At 34.9% G+C, this 19534-nt stretch overlaps 1 protein-coding gene across 3 annotated transcripts in view; it reads left to right on the top strand.

Annotated features, from left to right (window-relative positions):
• The first annotated feature begins 861 nt into the window (after positions 1-861).
• LOC143269963 (cysteine-rich secretory protein 1-like) overlaps positions 862-19534 on the top strand; it is a 38078-nt gene continuing 19405 nt past the window's right edge. The window contains exons 1-4 of one of the 3 annotated variants that reach the window (XM_076557882.1): positions 862-1933; positions 15724-15794; positions 18183-18299; positions 18971-19058. In XM_076557882.1, coding sequence (XP_076413997.1) covers positions 15726-15794; positions 18183-18299; positions 18971-19058 — 274 coding nt within the window. In that variant the 5' untranslated portion in view covers positions 862-1933; positions 15724-15725. Of the gene's footprint in view, positions 2010-15723; positions 15795-18182; positions 18300-18970; positions 19059-19534 lie in introns of all 3 variants that reach the window. The other 2 variants (XM_076557881.1, XM_076557880.1) reach the window with 2 other exon arrangements.

Consider the following 19534-nt stretch of genomic DNA (forward strand, 5'->3'; position numbering starts at 1 on the left):
GAGTCTAAGGTTTTATATCTAATTTACCTTGTATCATAATTAAGGAAAACTATAATTATAAATATCTAGTCTTCAACTCCATCAAAGATGCCACAATAATATAATATTACCTAAGCAAACAGGAAGTACATTGTAAGCAACTTTCAAAAAAAATGCTAGAAATGATAGGCAGCTGTCTGCCTGGACACTTACCCAATGTTCTTTTGTAACATTGGGGCATCCATCATCAGCCTATAGTCTTAGAGTGTCTGGCAGACTTTTTAGTTAAGCAGGAAATTTTAAGGACTCTTCTGCCTAATGGCAAAGTTGATCCCTTGCTTTTCTCTGTGTCCTGCAGAATGTCTGCCAGTTTCTTCTGTGAGGCAGGAACCTGAAGGACCATATCACCTTGTTTTAGCAAAGTTCAGTGGTCACCTTCATATTGGTCCTGCATGTCCAGTTTTTCAAGCAGTCCAGGCAAGAGCAGTTCCTTGTCCAAATGGCTAGCTTTTTCTACATTGTAAGCAAACTTCATAATGAGTTTTTCAATGCCCATCATCCTTCTGAAGTAGTTGGTGCTGCCAGGAACAGACATGTCTCACTGTCCAGAAAAGTCTAAATTCTTAAAACAGTTTAAATGCCATATTCTGTAGGCCTTTGAAGTGTTTGAAGATTGGCTACCTAATTGAAATATTTCTTTGTATATCCAGAAATCTTAACTAACAAGATTATATGTTTGATTATGATAGGTGATTAATTATTAATCTCTAATTCTTAATTATACATTACAATTTTAAATAAATTATATAAACATAATACCATAAACAAGAGTAGATATAAACATACAGTATAACAAAATTGATCTTAAATTTATGTCAATAAACTAAATATATATCAACGTAAAGTATTTTGAAATTAACAGTTGAGTGGATACAGCCCAACTTCCTTCTTTAGTTTTATTACTTAAAAAATAAAATCATTTGTATAGTGGTTTTAGATCCACTGACTTGTTCCCTGCTGCCCTCAAAATAATGATGGTCTAAAATGGTTTGGGAAAGGAAATAAGATGAATAAATTTATTGAAAAAATAATATAAAACCTATGCATTTGAAAGTATTAATATTAAAAAGAAAAAATACAAAAAAAGAAAGTATTAATATTGATGAAATTGCTAAACAGAATGTCCTAACTAGACCATGGAGATGGAAAAGAATATCAAGATCAGAAAGAACAAAAAAAAAAAACCCACAAATAAGTTTGGAAAGATTTTCTGCTCATTTTGTAGAGAATATATTAGTGCTTTTATAGATATAAAATGCATATTTGAAAACTAAGAATCAAGAAAAAGGATATAATTTCACATTAGAAGTTAATCATTAGAAGATTATAAAAATAAGAAAGGAATGTTGCAGAAATTATATAGATACATAAATTAGGATATATAAAGATTTGAAATAGATTAGAGTATAATTTGATAAGATTTTTTGGTTTGCTTATTATAAGTTAAGAATTAGCCTTTTAGATCCTAATTGTCTGGCAAGAGTGATCATGAGGAAACATTAAAGGCCTCTCCTTCCCCAACTAGTTAAACTTTGTCCACTTGTTCCAGGAACTGTGATCACTGAATTTTATATTTATGACTTTTTAAGGACATTTTGGTTCATGTTGGGAAAATAGTCACGTATTTGATATTTTGAATTGCAAATATAGACTGATGTAATCATTGTTGTAGGATATAAAAATAAACTCTGTAGTCATGGGAAAAGAGAGACATATACTCTCTTCCATACACTCCTTCCCGAGCACAGTATCAAATAAAATATTCCTAGGGAGCCAGACAAACTGCTGTCCAGTACAAGTTCTTTACATCACCTGCTCTATCCACCCTTCTCCAGTCCTGATCACTGCTACAGCTGGTCCCCAGCATAAGTGGTGCCTGAACAGCAGACCTGAAGTAGGATAAGTATTAATAAGGTGTTTCTGGTGTAGTGAGAATCCCACAAGGGTGCTGCAGACTCCCTGTCAAAGAGGTGGGCTGGGCATTTTGATGTCTAATTTCTTGAGTTCCTTATATATTCTGGATATCAGTCCTCTGTCAGATATGGGGTTGGTGAAGACCTTTTCCCATTCTGTAGGCTGTCGCTTTGCCTTGTTGACCATATCTTTTGCTCTACAAAAGCTTCTCAGTTTCAAGAGGTCCCATTGACTGATTATTTCTCTCAGTGTCTGTGCTACTGGTGTTATATTTAGGAAGTGATCTCCTATGCCAATGTGTTCAAGACTACTTCCTACTTTCTCTTCTAGCAGGTTCAGAGTAGCTGGATTTATGTTGAGGTCCTTGATCCACTTGGACTTAAGTTTTGTGCACGCTGACAGATATGGATCTATTTGCAGCCTTCTACATGTTGATATCCAGTTATGCCAGCACCATTTGTTGAAGATGCTTCCTTTTTTTGATTGTACACTTTTGGCTTCTTTGTCAAAAATTATATGTTCATAGGTGTGTAGATTAATGTCAGGGTCTTCATTTGATTCCATGGTCCACATGCTGGTTTTTATGCCAATACCAAGGTGTTTTTATTACTGTAGCTCTATAGTAGAGCTTGAAGTCAGGGATTGTGATGCCTCCAGCCAAACGAATGGAAACACAATGGCTGAGGGGCCCCCAACTGGATCGGGCCCTCTGAATGGGTGAGACAGTTGATTGGCTTGATCTGTTTGGGAGGCATCCAGGCAGTGGGACCGGGTCCTGTGCTCATTGCATGAGTTGGCCCTTTGAAACCTGGGGCTTATGCAGGGTCGCTAGGCTCCGCCTGGGAGGAGGGGACTGGACCTGCCTGGACTGAGTCTACCAGGTTGATCTTTGGGGGAAGCTTTGTCCTGGAGGAGGTGGGAATGGGGGGTAGGCTAGGGGGAAGGGGAGGGGGGCAGGAGGGGCAAGAACAAGGGAATCCGTGGCTGATATGTAGAACTGAATTGTATTGTAAAATAAAAAAAATATAATTAAACAAACAAACAAACAAATAAGTGGGCTGGGTGAGAGTGGGTAATACAAAAGAATTAATAAAGATCCCCTGGCCATCAAATAGGGCTGAGGAGAGATTATTAATGAAAAGAAAATTTATACAATGAGACAGGTGGAGTCTAAGGAAAGAAGGCTTTTTGTTGATATTTTATAGCATAATTGAGAAAGAAAGGAATAAAAGTAGAGGACAATCGTTTGTGAGTTTTTACAGTTTGTGCATGATCTTAGTCCTTGGTTTCTTGATCAAGCTTCCTAGATATTGATAATTGGGATAAAGTAGGAGAAGATATTAGATTTTGGTAAGAATCCTATGGGCCACAAGGCATGTCTGTAAATGCTTTGACTAATTGGTCATTAAGCAATCAGACTTTGGCTCCAATGGAAGTTGGGATTTACCTAAATGTAAAAAATCTACAGAAAACTCTCCTCAAAATAAATCAGTTGCTCCTCTTCTTTTTAAAGATCCATTAGGAAAAAAGGTTAGTAACTAGGAGGAAAGAGATAAGAAGAATGAGGAGTCTCTGCAAACAGAAAGTGATGGAGAGGAAGAGGAAATTAGAAGTTCTAAGGATGATTGTCCAACTCAGTATCTCCTTTTCAAAAAAGAAAACTAAAAAGAGGCCAAAAATCTTAAAGGAGCCTGTAGGTTTTGCTGCTATAGTTAGAGAAGCTGACAGATCAGGGGAACCTTTGGTTAGATGTTATCCAGTAATGTTTGATACAAATGATCAAGAGATGCCTGTGTTGGAGCTCCTTGTGCAATTTTACATAGTGAATCCATTGGTTCTTTATATGTTTTTGAGAATAACAGTGGTTCATTTAAAATACTTTGTAAGCATTGTGTTCTTTCTAATTGAATTTCTTTATTATTATTATGATTATTAAAATTATTTTATTCACTTTTCATACTAACCACAGATCCCTCCCTCCCTCTTCCTACAACCCAGCTGTCCCTCCCTAACCATCCACTAATCCAACCTCCTCCAAGTCAAGGTCTCCCATGGGAAGTCAGCAGAGTTCAGTTGAGACAGGTTCCAAATGTATTTCTTCTAATGTAACATATGAGGCTTTTGTTAAATTAGGCCAATCATGTTATATTTTACTTCCTGTTAATAATACTGGAGATTTGTATGCTAATCCTGGTTATAGGTTATGAATAATGTTGTACGTTCTTTGTGCAGAGGTAAACGTTGTGTGGGAATTTTAATTTTTGCTTCAGAACATTCTTGGGACAGCATTCAAGCTCACCTTAAGGGAGTTTGGGATAACTCAAACTTTTCTTTGAATTTTTGTAATCTACCTGAAAAAAAAAATTCTGCTATAAGTAACACTCATATTGATTCTTCCAAAGTGAAAAAAGTCTCAACTTCTTTCCTTAAGGCTATTAGGAAACATATAGGTTCCACTACTATTTGGCCATTTTTTTTTTTTATTAATTTGGCATTGATAATTTTTGTTTTCTTACTTATTGGTTTTCTTTTTCCAGTCATCTTACAATGACTAGCATGAGGCATCAGAACATTGTCAGTGGAATTTCAAATGGATAGACAAAAAAATAAAAAAGGGGAAGATGGTGGCTCCATTCACCATTTTCTGAACAGAATGTATGACTGTTGTGTGGCTAAGGAGACTGCGTGACAAAGTTCCAGTTCTCATCACTTAGCGAAAGAAACTGTAGGACTGTTGTTTCGCTAGAAACTGTGACAAAGTACAGTTTCTGGTTGAGTGGATACAGCCCCATTTCCTCCTTTAGTTTTTTTAATTAAAAATAAAATCATTGTATAGTGGTCTTAGGATTCACTGACTTGTTCCCTTTTGCCTTCAAAATATTCATTGAGATGGTCTGGAAAAGGAAATCAGATGAATAAAATTTACTGAAAAAAATAATATAAAACCTATGCATTTGAAAGTATTAATGTTGATAAGATAGCTGAACAGTATGTTCTAACTAAACTGTGGAGATGTAGATGAAGACCAAGATTGGGAAAGTACAAAAAATATGCAAATAAGTTTGGGGACATTTTCTGCCTATTTTGTAGTGAAGATATTAGTGCTTTTATAGATATAAAATAAAAATTTCAAAACTAAGAAACAAGAAAAAGGATATGATTTCACATTATGAGTTAATCATTAGAAGACTATAAAATAAGAAAGATAGGAATGTTGTAGAAATTATATAGATAAATAAATTAGAACATACATATATATAGGTTTAAAATAGATTATAGTATAATTTGATAAGAATTTTTGATTTGCTTATTATAAATTAAGAATTTTAAGATTCTGATTGTCTGCCAACAGTGACCATGAGGAAACATTAAAGGCCTTTCCTACCCAGCATAGTTAAACTTTGTCTACTTGCTCCAAGAATTGTGATCATTGAATTTTATGATTATGTCTTTTAAGAATGTGGTGATTCATATTGGAAAAATAGTCATGTATTATATATTTTTTGAAATGCCAATATAAAATTATGTAATCATTGTTGTTGGCTATAAAAATATTCTCTGTGGCTCTGGGATAGAGATATACAAATATTCTCTTCTATACACTGCCTCCCAAGTACAGTATCAAATAAAATATTCTTAGAGCCTCAGAAAATTTTCAAACTGTTGTCTGGTGCAATGTTTTTGTATTGCCTGCTGCATCCACCCTTCTCCAGTCTGACCTCTGCTGAAGCTGGTCCCGAGCAGGGCATGGATAAGCCTTACTCATACCACAGCAATTCTGAACAATTTGGTGCTTTTTCAAAGTAGAACTTATACGGGTCTAGTAAAATGATGGTAAAACCTCCTCTAAGACCCATGACCTAGCTAGCCCTGGGTAGTTGGCTTGGTTTCTAGTACTAAGCATAATTTACCCCTTATTAAAGGATCTTTAAGTACAACTAGATGTTGTTGGTTACAGCCAACACTAATAGTGCCGCTACTGAACCTTTGAGGCTATCTTACCGTGCTTGTCATTATTGTGGTTTATAGGTATAACAGCTGATCAGGACTACTGATTGCTATTCTCCACTGTCACATTGCACAGCATCTTCTAGAAGGAAGCTTTCAGATGAGAGCCAGTGAGACAGAGCCCTGTATCTGAAGTATGTTTTGTCTTCAGAAGCAGGGACTTACCTTTAATTTCTGGGCTGCAATGAAGGGGCAACAACACAAAGCCTGTATTGTTTTAAGAGTCACATGGACTCCCCTAAACAAAATTTCAACAGAACTTTCTAATGTCAGGTACTAGAGCTTTTGTTAATAGTCTAAAGCTCTTAGAGGGAGTATTGTTAGCTGCACTGGCAAAATTAAGTTATATATATATATATATATATATATATATATATATATATATATATGTATACATATACATATATATGTAAGTTTGTATGTGTATATGAGTGTATATGTGTATATAGGTATATACACACATGCTTATATGTATTGTATGTAATTATAGAAAAATATCAAATAACATGATTCTTTAGAGTTTTTTCAAACATTCTTCCTGTTGTTTGTCCTTCCTCCCTCTTTGTCCTTCTAAACTGGCCTGCTTCTCCCTCCTCTTTTTTCTCATCTCCTCTTGACTTAGATATTCAATAATTCAATATGCATTATTGAAAACATGTTTGTGCTCAACTTTGGATATGATAATGGGTGAGTCATGTATAAGAAAAATGTTTTAACTATTCAACATTACCTTTGTGATATATTCTTTTGTAACACTGCAAATATCATAGTATGTTAGAATCTATTTGTGTATACCAGAGAATACACAGAACAGCAGGAAGAAGGATTCTGAGAAGACTGTGTCCTCAACTGTTGTATATTTTGGCCAACAGGGTTGAATTCTGGCCCTGATCAACTGATTTCCTTGGGTCAAGAAGTGCCACCTTCTCAGGAAGTCTCATCATCCTGTGGAAGACATATCTACACACCGACTGATATTTATTGTGACGTGTTATAGTTTTAAAAATGTCTTCTTTCATCATAGATGAGAAAAATATCAATATGGCATGATTTAGTCATTCAGATATGTATTTCTAAATGAATATATGAGCTATGCTTACACGGTTTTATTAAAAAGTTAAGGTCATAGATTAACGGACAAGTTACAAAATGCACAAAACCATGGGTCTTTATTTTCTCTAAATAGTTAAAAGCAATCATCTATGCACTAAAAAACACAGAAAAAGAAATACCATTTGTACTGTGGTTATCTCTACAGATTTGCAAACGGAGGAAATGGTAGAAGGTGATTTAGTGGTGTAGACACTTAAGCCTATCTTGTATGTTGAATCAGTTATCGTTCACCAAGAGAAAGGACTTATTTCTCAGTCTAGTGAATGAGCATAATTTGATGGTTTAAAAAACTGTAAATATGAAAATGATTTCTTAATCATTTAGATTACATGTTTAACCCAATAAATGAAATTGCTCTGACTCACTGTAACTCAATGATTCTTTTTTTTTTTTTTTTTTTTTTTTTTTTTTTTTTTTTTTTTTTTTTTTTTTCTTTTTTTTTTTTCGAGACAGGGTTTCTCTGTGTAGCTTTGCGCCTTTCCTGGAACTCACTTGGTAGCCCAGGCTGGCCTCGAACTCACAGAGATCAATGATTCTTAATGAGAAAAATGAGGAATATGGTAAAACTGTGGAAGAAAGCACACTGAATATTTATATATTAAGAAAAAATGCTATTATTCTCAGATTTATACATGTTAGATTGCCCTGCTGAGTAAAAGCATTGGAAAATAATTCCTGTCGTATAATTATCTATTTTTTTAGTAGAGTGGTTGTCTTTTCTTGTAATTATGTCTCAGCATACAAGACATTTATTGTAATGCCACAGAATCTCTGTTTAAATATATTTATTAAATGTATAATATTTTGAATAATGGAAAAAGCAATTTGAATTTTGAACAACTTCAAAAACAATGGTGTAGTGTAGAAAAATTTTAGAGAGCATGTCCTAAAACACAGACAAAAATAATAAGCTCTGGGACAAGGGAGGACAGGGGAACACATGACTGACATGTAAAATTAAATTAATTACAAAATAAAAATATTTATAAATAAAAAGGACCACAACTACCCAGAGAAACTCTCTCTCATAAAAAGTCATTTCTAAAAAGATAAATGATAAAGGTATTAAAATGAAAATGATCATATATAGATATTGCATGATTAATGATTATTAGTATATATAAATATGCAGTTTTTGAAGAAGAGTGGAAATTAAAAAGAATAATAAAATAATAATGTCTTAGGGCTTACAAAGCGTTCACCATGATGACTTGCTATAGATATTAAAATAAGTAGGATATACAAACTACAAGTTGAAAGTATGAAGTCAAAATGATAAAGACAAAATTGCTGATAACCTTGATTTTATCATCTCACATTGTACACATGAATTGAGTTACCATACATTATCTCATAAACCTGTAAATCTAGAAAACATTTTTAAGGGGTTGTCTAGAACATTAACCGTGTTGATTCACGTAAACTAGACCACCAAAATGCATATTATTTTCTAGATTTTTGACATTCCATGTCTAGATTCATTCCCTTTATTATAGCTTTTTTGCTGAATTATGATACCTCAACAATCACGTGTACACAGTTACAAGTTTTATTATGACACTAATGGAAATATATATATGGTATGGACATATATATGGTGTATATATGGTGTAGACAAGGAATCAGTTGACCAATTTAACTTTCTATTCAAAATGTAAGCTCTAAGCTGTAGATTTTCTGGGGTCTACAATTAGGAAACAGGGGATACAAAAAATTAACATTTGCTATAATATATGTCAATGAAGAAAAGGTCACAAAAATAGTGAGAAATGAGGAAACAAAATTGACAAGCAGCAACCAGAATGAAAAATTTATGTCATTTTGATGCTTGAATTCATATGTGTTATTTAATGTAACACAGCAACCTTACATATCATAGCATATTTAATGTTCATAGAGTACTAAATTTAAGAAAATTCATATAGCAGGAATCATAGGACAGAAGATGATTGCCTTTAAAGCCATTTTCATCCACTCCTCCTGGGAATTCCTCACAGAACCTGTTACTCCCTATTAGTTAGTAAAGTCAATTTATTATTGTGTAATTCACAGATGTACAGAGTACTTTTATTCAGGTAAAAATGAAAAGAAGCATTCAACACACAAAAAAAGGGCCTTGAAAATAACTGCTACATGGCAATGGATGATATATACTCTATCATCTAATCAAAAATAAACTAAACAGTATTTTCCCACATCTACTTTAAAGTATATGTGGGAAAATTATAATCATTATAATATTTTCACCAATATTCATGAAAACTGGATGGAGACTGTTCTGATCACACTCTTGACATATTCTTCCATAGAGCTGGAGGTAGAGACAGGATATCTGAAGGTAATGTGATTCAGGAATGTTACTTACTTACTTAGAGTTCATATTTCACTTGCATATCTGTCTAATAAGTAAGCCTACTACTAAATACAATTCAACCATGTGTTGAGTAGATTCTCTTCTCTCGTAAGTCTTTTTCACATAAAGCAGTGAACTTAAAGATAAATACGAAAATGAGAAGAGATTATGAGTAAGGCATGACATATTACAATGTATATGACAACATGATCCTCCAGAAATGCCTCTCAGTGCTATGTATGTACTGTTTGTGATTGCATAATTTATTCTTGATTATTTATCAAAATGTTTTCTTAACATTATTGCCTAGAAAACTTGTTGTTGTTACTCTATCCTGCTTCATTTTATGTTGTCGAAACAAGCTTAGAAATCATGAAAACATGTGTGAATCTTCACACTCAAATGATAACTATTTGATATGTTGCTCAATATTGTGTTTGACTTTATTCGACCAGAAAATAAAAGCTAATACTAGGGACCTTAAAAAAACCAGTGGGCTCTGAGGTTCTTTGCCAATATACTCTGTAAAGCACTATCACATTGAATTTACAAAGGTAAAGCACACAGTTGTTTTCTAAATCAATATGGTCCACAACTAATCAGAGATGTTTTATTTTTCTGTGCAAACATCTTGAATTCTCTAGAGATCATGAAAGTATAATCTAACACTTATTCTCAAAAGAATAATTTTTTAAATTCATATATATATTATATATATAAATATTATATATATATATATATATATATATATATATATATATATATATATATATATATATGCTTCTGTGTAGAGGTACATACATGTGAATAAAGTGTTCAGGGAGACTAGAGGGTGTCAAGTCCCTGGAGCTGGAGTTACAAGCAGTAGTGTGAGACAAATGACATGGGTGGAAGTGAACTCAATGTTGTCTGTAAGAGCCTAAGTTACTCTTAATCACTGAATCACCTCTGCAGGCCCGTTAAAAGAGAGAAATACAACTCTGATATAATGAAAATGAGTTAGTTAGGAGCATCTACTGAAAAATATATAGACACATTATAACACTAGATGAGTACTAAAGAGCTATTAAAATTCTCTAATAATTTGTTTCTGATAGTCATAAACAGAGTCACCACATGTTTTCAAAATTTCAGTTAGATGAGCAGCTATAAAATCTGCCATGGGCCGGGCGTGGTGGCGCACGCCTTTAATCCCAGCACTCGGGAGGCAGAGGCAGGCGGATTTCTGTGAGTTCGAGGCCAGCCTGGGCTACCAAGTGAGCTCCAGGAAAGGCGCAAAGCTACACAAGAGAAACCCTGTCTCGAAAAAAAAAAACCAAAAAAAAATTAAAAAAAAAAAAAAAAAAAAAAAAAAAAAAATCTGCCATGACAGATCTTGTGTCATACCTTGTTAACCAAGATGTACTTGCACAACCAGATTGTGTTAAAGCAGGAAATAGGTAGAGTACAGATAGACAGTTCCAACTCTTGTCTGTCACCACCTTTCTTATTCCAGCAGAACAAACACTTCATTCGGCTGGGACATCAGCAGTAATTAGCACTGTTTTATTTTAAATGGAATCTCCTGATGCCATTTATAACTCATCAGTAGTAAAATGTTATAGTCAGTGATTTCACATCTGGACTGTTGTCAGTCCCTACAGATAGTTTTATTTAATACATTTTTTAATTTAATCTCTAAAGCTAAGTATACATGATTTAAGTAGCTTATTATTTTTTTGTTTTGTTTTGTTTTTTTTTTTGTTTTTCGAGACAGGGTTTCTCGTGTAGCTTTGCGCCTTTCCTGGAACTCACTTGGTAGCCCAGGCTGGCCTCGAACTCACAGAGATCCTCCTGGCTCTGCCTCCCGAGTGCTGGGATTAAAGGTGTGCGCCACCACCGCCCGGCTTAAGTAGCTTATTTTTAACCTGGAATTGCTTTTTTTTTTTTTTACAGAGATGTGGGAATGAATTTCTTTATTTTAAAATCAGAAATAATATCTGTGACTTTCTAACGTAGTTATATTATAGGTACCTTTATAAGAACTACGATTTAGAAGTGCAGGGATTTTTCTATGCACTAATGCAGATATTATTAGATTATGGATGAGAATGTAGCCTTGTTAATGATTTTAAATTGTCCAACTCAACTTTACAGCTATGAAATAAATTTGTTATTGGTGATCATCAGAATATATAACTGGTCCATAAAATACACTTAAGACAAGCAGAATACAAAACATTTCATTTTTCGGATTATAGGTGAATATACTAAGGAGGCTTGTAAATTCTTTACATGTATAAATTGTGTGGATATCTTATATGACATAGCAGTTTCTCTCATAGATATTTGGGTTTGGGGCAAACAGGAAATGATTCTAGAGATTATTAGGATATTATGATACTACTTAATATCAATTAAAAGCTAATTAAATGATTTTGGAGAAGATTTTAATTCCAAAGGGTATTTATTGATGCTTTTCTTCATGTGTTTAAATGATGTACTTGACTAGTTGACATCTGAACCTACAGTGTCTGCCAATCTGGCTAAACTGTTTTTTTCTTCATTCTTTTTTTTTTATTTTATTTTACAATACCATTCAGTTCTACATATCAGCCATGGGTTCCCCTATTCTCCCCCCTCCCCCCCCCCTTACTCCCAGCCTATCCCCCATTCCCACCTTCTCCAGGGCAAATCCTCCCCCGAGGACTGCGATCAATCTGGTGGACTCAGTCCAGGCAGGTCCAGTCCCTTCCTCCCAGACTGAGCCAAGTGTCCCTGCATAAGCTCCAGGTTTCAAACAACCAACTCATGCAATGAGCACAGGACTTGGTCCCACTGCCTAGTTGCCTCCAAAACTGATCAACCAATCAACTGTCTCACCTATTCAGAGGAACTGATCCAGCTGGGGGCCCCTCAGCCTTTGGTTCATAGTTCATGTGTTTCCATTCATTTGGCTATTTTTTTCAATAATTGAATAAAACCGAAATTTATTATAAGCCACAGTCGTCCTAGGGACCTCCATGCTATATATATAGCCTCCATGATTCTATGGGTTGTGGTCTGATTGTTCTTTATTTTATATCTAGAATCCACTTATGAGTGAGTACATACCATGACTGTCTTTCTCGGTTTGGGTTACCTCACTCAGGATGACTTTTTCTAGTTCCATCCATTTGCCTGCAAATTTCATGCTTTCATTGTTTTTCTCTGCTGAGTAGTACTCCATTGTGTATATGTACCACATTTTTTTTCATCCATTCTTCCATTGGTGGGCATCTAGGTTGTTTCCAGGTTCTGGCTATTACAAAGAGTGCTGCTATGAACATAGCTGAGCATGTATCTTTATGGTATGAATCAGCATTCCTTGGGTATATGCCCAAGAGTGGGATGGCTGGGTCTTGAGGTAGTTTGATTCCTAATTTTCTGAGAAACCGCCATACTGATTTCCACAGTGGTTGTACAAGTTTACATTCCCACCAACAGTGGAGGAGTGTTCCCTTTGCTCCACATCCTCTCCAACATTGGCTGTCATTGGTGTTTTTGATTGTAGCCATTCTGACAGGTGTAAGGTGGTATCTCAGAGTCGTTTGATTTGCATTTCTCTGATGATTAAGGATGTTGAGCATTTCTTTAAGTGTCTTTCAGCCATTTGTGATTCTTGTTTTGTGAATTCTCTGTTTCGCTCTTTAGCCCATTTTTAATTGGGCTATTCAGTATTTTGATGTCTAGTTTCTTGAGTTCTTTATATACTGTGGAGATCAATCCTCTGTCAGATGTGGGGTTGGTGCAGATCTTTTCCCATTCTGTTGGCTATCTTTTTGTCTTATTGACTGTGTCTTTTGCCCTGCAAAAGCTTCTCAATTTCGAGAGGTCCCATTTATTAATTGTTGTGCTCAGGGTCTGTGCTGTTGGTGTTTTATTTAGGAAATGGTCTCCGGTGCCAATGCGTTCAAGAGTGCTTCCTACTTTCTTTTCTATTAAGTTTAGTGTAACTGGATTTATGTTCAGGTCTTTGATCCACTTGGACTTGAGTTTTGTGCATGGTGACAGATATGGATCTATTTGTAATCTTTTACATATTGACATCCAGTTATGCCAGCACCATTTGTTGAAGATACTTTCTTTTTTCCATTGTATAGTTTTGGTCTACGGCCATACCACCCTGAACGTTCCCGATCTCATCTGGCTAAACTTTTGATGTTGGATCAAAAGTAGTCAGAGTTATGATAAATGTCAACCCGGGAGATATTTGATAATAGACTGCTCTTCGAAATCTCAATCCTTGAGTGAGACAGCTCATTTTGCAAAGGCAGGGGCAAGTTGCATAAGTGAGTGTCAGAAATTTCAAGAATTGTAGATCAGGTACAGCTCAGAATTCAAGTGCCACTGCTTAGCAAATTCGTGGAAGCAGGGATATTTATTCTTAGAAAATAAAAAAAAGAATGCTTTTCAGGAATTGACAACACTGTTGTTCTCACAAGATATTTGCCAAGATTGTGTCCATAATAACTTCTAGCATTTCTGTAGTATTTATGTTCTGTGCTTACTGCTTCATAGCTCAGATAAACACGACAAAGCAAACTGAGTGATGATTGAATATGACATTGGAGTATAGAAAATATAGTATATACTCAGGAGACTGTGACTAGTTATGTGATTCTTCCAGTAATGCACTCACCCCAGGCACCTCTGTTGGAGACTGATTGACATATTTCCTTGTCTACATAATCTTCTGAATCAGCAGAGCCTCTGGCTCTTAGAACTGAAGGCTTTGACACCACAGAGCCATTACTTAGATTTAGTTGTGCTCCCCAAATTCTTATGACATGTCAGTATTAAATCTCCAACACTGATATTATTCATGTGTAAAGTTGGACATTGAGTCACAGTATCTAACTGCTAGGTTTTTATGAGTTTTAAATGAAGCCCATAGAGAGTCACATAACAAATGACACCAAACGCAGTCTATGGTATTTTGTGTGCCTAAATTGAAGCAAAGGGTTGTATGAAAACATCCATAAAAATTACATATTTATGATTGCATCCATCTGTATAGGCCTTATTAATTGTAGAGTAATGAAAATTTCTTACTAGTTAGGAAAATCATTAAAAGCAAGCTGTAAATGCTGGCAGTATGTCTCAGTAGAAAATGCACTTACTGTACAAGCATGGGTGCCAGAGTTTAAAATTACCAGAACCCATGTAAAAGCCAGATGGGTGTTGGTGCATGCTAATAACCTCAGTGCAGGCAGAAGGTAGAGACAGAGAATACCCAGAGTAAGCTGTTTAGCCAGACTAACTAAAACGGTGAATTTGGGGCTCCCTGACACATCTTGGCTCAACTTATAAGGTAGTGAACAATTGAAAACAAATAGTGTCTGCCTCAGGTCTCCACATGCAATGCATACATATACACATAACAAGTGTGTACATTCAAGTGTGTATGTGTGTGTGTGTGTGTGTGTTTGTGTGTGTATACACACGTATGTGTGAGTTTTACTGAATACTCTTAATAAGAGAATGTGTTAAAAATCATTTAAATAGTTTCCTTTTTGTTGGACATGACATTAATTTATCATATATTTACCATTATATGTGCAATATGATGAGGAAGGTCTAAGATTTTCAAAGCTCACTCTTGGTATTATGGACCAGAATTTGAGAGTAAATGTGTTAATATACTGGACACATGAGCCAAGTTAAGGATACTGATGTAAAAATATGACAGAGTTGTGTGGAAATATATGGATACATCTCAGCACTGTGACTCTGAGGCAAATTTGTAAATTTGAACCTAGACTGGGCAACATAGTGAAATCTTGTCTCAAAAAGAAAAGAAAAACTTTTAATGAATGAATAGCAAACAAACATCTTATAATAGAGTAGGCTTAAAATATCCAACATAGGTTTATCGTATCATAGTAGTGAACTGCCATGGTAATAGTTGGGTGCTTTTGCTACTCTTGGAAGGACAAAGGAAGAATTCCTAAATTTCTAGAATCTGAAGAGAGGACCTCCATGGATTAGAGTGTTACAGGAGAGGAGATGCTAATCGCCCAGAGCACCCATAGTTGCATGCTTTGGAGAGTTTCACTTAGGCACTTTGATTTATTCCATATTGCACCAGTTGGCATCAGTCTTCTTGAGTTGATTTTATTATCATTTTGATGATATAAATAGTATGTCCTCCTTGTTACATTGCTAGTAAATCTAGGAAATGTGTCTCATTACTTCCCTAATACCTTCAGCGTTACTCAGAACTCCATGTACTAAACATTTAAATGCAGATCTTTTTTCTCTTCTTTGTTTTCTAGACATGATGTTATTCTTGTTGTTGTTCCTGGCTGCTGTATTGTCCCCATCCCTTCTTCAAGATGACAATGAGGTATGGGTAAGGTTTAGTTTCTCATCAGAACAATTTAGGCAACTATGAAGGCTAGGAAGCCATCAGATTACTCTTCAAAACTGTAAAAGGCCAGAATGTGGAATAAGTCACGTTGATCCTCAGCAATACACACACACACACACACACACACACACACACACACACACACACACACACACACACACCCAAGAGTCATTAAGTACATCTACTATGCAAACAATAAGTAGGTACTTTAGCTAAATAATTATTAGTTATAAATATCTTCTTATGCTTAGACAATCCCAAATGAGGCTCAGTCACCTTCTTTAATGATGGAATGTGCAGTACCAACAAAATACCCTCCCCTTACTTAGAAAGCTACTAAAAGTTAGAAGCATTGGTCACTGCTGAAGCCTTCATTCTCTTCTTTGGCTTCTGCATTGAAGACTACTAGAATTCCTCAAAAGTAGGGAGTGCCAACAACTAGTTAAACCTGTTTTAGAATATAAATTATATGTCTTTTGTTACCATAATCATATTAGTAATCTGGAGACTATTATCTATGTGTTCTTTCAAGTTGTTTGCGTTCCCAGTTTCTTTCCTAAAAATATTGTATTGTATGGCACTTTTGAACAATTCTCCTTCCCCTAATCCCTTTCACTTCTCATCTCTCTTTGTTCTATTGATACTTCTTTACAAATTTTCAAGATCCAAATAGCAGAGAGATTCAAGTCATGTTTTATGAATGAAGGTTTCTTTGAGAGTTACCATGAAGAACAGATTCATCTCTCATTGTCATTTATTGTTTTTCTTGGTTTTACTTTGGGATGTTGCAATTATTGGGGCACATTTCCATCCAAAGTAAACCATTTAACATTTTATTCTCACATTTCAGTGTTTCTAGTATGTTTTTCTTTAAATCTCTACAACTTTCTGCTAAGAAAATATAAGCACACTTATAATCTCTTGGAATTTTTAGCTACCATGGAAGGTAGAATAAGAAGCAGAAAATAATAATGGCTTTCTCAGAAGCTATACATTTTGTCTTTAGAAATAAAACATCTTTATGTAGAGTTTTCAGTTTAAAATGAAACATCTGAGTGTGGGAGTTTGGAGAGATGGCTTGGTGGATAAGAGCAATTACTCCTCTTGAAGAGGAACATTTGGTTTCCATAATCCACCTCAGGTGGCTTACATCCACATCTAACACATAATCCAGGGAATCTGATACTCTCTTAAGGCTTCCACTGGCACTGCACTCATCAATACAAACCCATATTGAACTCAAATATATAAACTTACTTTAAAACATGTTGTTGAAAATGATACCATTCCTTTAGTAAATAAACATCTGAGGATATTGTTACGTTACATTAAAATACAGTGTTTGGATTTTCAAGCAATAACTTTAACATGTACATCCTTTCTGCTTTAGAAATCACTAGCTGTGAGAGCTCTCTTCGCACAAGGCTTTCATAGTGCCATCAGAACATAAAACATTAGGGAGAGATGGACATGTCGCAGCCACTAGCAATGTAGTGTGATTAGATCCATGGGTGCAGTGTCTACAGAGACTTGGGGGAAGTAAGACTGCAGGAAGGAGAAACAACAGATTCAAGCACTAAATGTATGAGATTCAGTGCATCAATAGTTATGCTGTAACATCTTGCTCTACACTATAAAATAGCATATTTTGGAATATGTTTGTATCAGCAAGTGTCTCTTATATCTCTGCCAATTCACATAATATCATTCCATCCACCTGTGCTGAACAAATGAAAAAGGAAAATTTAAATATGAGCATCTGAGTTAACTTAGCAGACTTATTGCTGTTCAGTGAAATGTAGAGTGAGTAATGCTGAACTATTTTCAAGGACCCATTGTCTCCAAATTGACTTGGATAATCTATTAGATAAACCTATCTTTGGAGTGATCACAAACCCTGTTACATATAAAAGTCTCTATCACACACATGTAATGGCTAAGGGCCTACACATTATCTCACATGCTTTCTAACTCCTGGTCAGATGGCAATTGCCTCTTAAGGTCTATAGTAAATTATATGTGTTCATCCTTAGTACTTCTTTGCTACAGCCTGAGTGTGAATGACTTCAGGTTCTCTACTTTGCATGGTTATATATTATAGATCTCTCTTAAATCAAAATTGACATTTGTAGCCTCAGAAGAGTTTTTAATTTGACAGACCATAAATTCATTTCATACTCAAAATTTTTATTTAAAATGTTTCTAATGATAAAGGCATAGATTTTTAAATTTATAATCAAGGATTAATAACTATCTTTGGCCTGAATAGTTTAAAAATTAATTCATTTCACCTTAAAAAACTTACTCACTTTTTTATGCAACCTTAAAATACACTAACATGACTTTAATTTTATTTCTTTTCAGAATATGGAAATTGAGCATTTGCAAACCACTAAAAAGTCAGTCCAAGAAGATATTGTAAAGAAGCACAACCAACTGAGAAGAATGGTTTTTCCACCTGGTAGTGACTTACTAAAGATGGTGAGGGCTCACAACAGGACAGTGCATTTGGAGAGCTGTGTTTGGAGCCTGTGGATAGAATCTGGCTTCTGCTGTGTGTTTTAAGAGGGTCGGCCTCTATTTTAGCTTTTATTTTTTTTTTTAAAAAAGTATTCATTGTTTTGTTTATGTGCATGTGTGTGGCTGTGTGTCCATATGTTATCACATGCAAAGAAATCTAAGTTGGTTCTCTACTTCTATGTACTTAGTTTTGCAATGATCAGAGTAGAATTCATTACATACCTTTTATAACAGTGACTCATTGATATTATGGAGCTATATCATTTACAGTAGCTGAACTACAATCAGATCTTTTGACTTTTGTCTTCAGTGAAAAGCCTCTATGTTATTTTGGCTCACTCTTTTCTCCTAACCTAGGGTCAGAACATTTCTCCTTTAAAGTCCAATTACCTTTCATCTAAATAGTCTACTCACAAATATGCAAAATAAACTTATTTATAAATGCAACCATGAATGCTGATAATATATATGCTAACATAAAAATTTAGACATAAACTATATTATATATTGATTAGGATGAAAATCAGAAGGCTCCTACAGAAATTTTTCAATGATATCAGCCTGTCTGCAAAGATCATGTGATTCTGATGTTTGAGTTATTCCATGGATATCTTCTTTCCTTTACCTTTTAGAAATGGGACTTGCATGGCGAATGGAGGGCACAGATGTGGGCAGACAAGTGCATTTTCGAAAAAAGTCCTGTGGAATTCAGGGACATGGGTATGTAAACTCAATGTCAGTTACAAATGAACGGAGAGTCACACAGGAAAGCCCATTTTCTCATATCGTGCTAACAAAATGTTGTAAAAAAAAAACATGAATTCTGATGCTGCCTTTTTTACAAGTTAAATATCTCTGGGGCAGAGATGGCTCTGATGGTTTTATATTTTACACAAACTGTCTTTCCTGATGCCAGCTTTTTGCCTTGCAACCAGTTTATAATTGAAGCAAGGTATGGATTATCTCTTTCTCTGCTTTGAAGATTAGAAACAGATGTCTGGATGAAAATCATTACTAATTAAGACCTTATAAGGGAAATTTGAAATTAGAATCTCCTTTTTATTTTATCCTATTATGGTTTTATTTATATGTATGTGTGTCTCTGTGTATTTATGCATGTGTGCATGTATGTAAAAATCCTTCTAGAGTCCAGAAGAAGGTACCAGACCCTCTGGAGTTTACAAGTTACAGGTGTC

This window comes from Peromyscus maniculatus, chromosome 21, assembly GCF_049852395.1.
Source record: "Peromyscus maniculatus bairdii isolate BWxNUB_F1_BW_parent chromosome 21, HU_Pman_BW_mat_3.1, whole genome shotgun sequence".
Taxonomy (NCBI): Eukaryota; Metazoa; Chordata; class Mammalia; order Rodentia; family Cricetidae; genus Peromyscus; species Peromyscus maniculatus.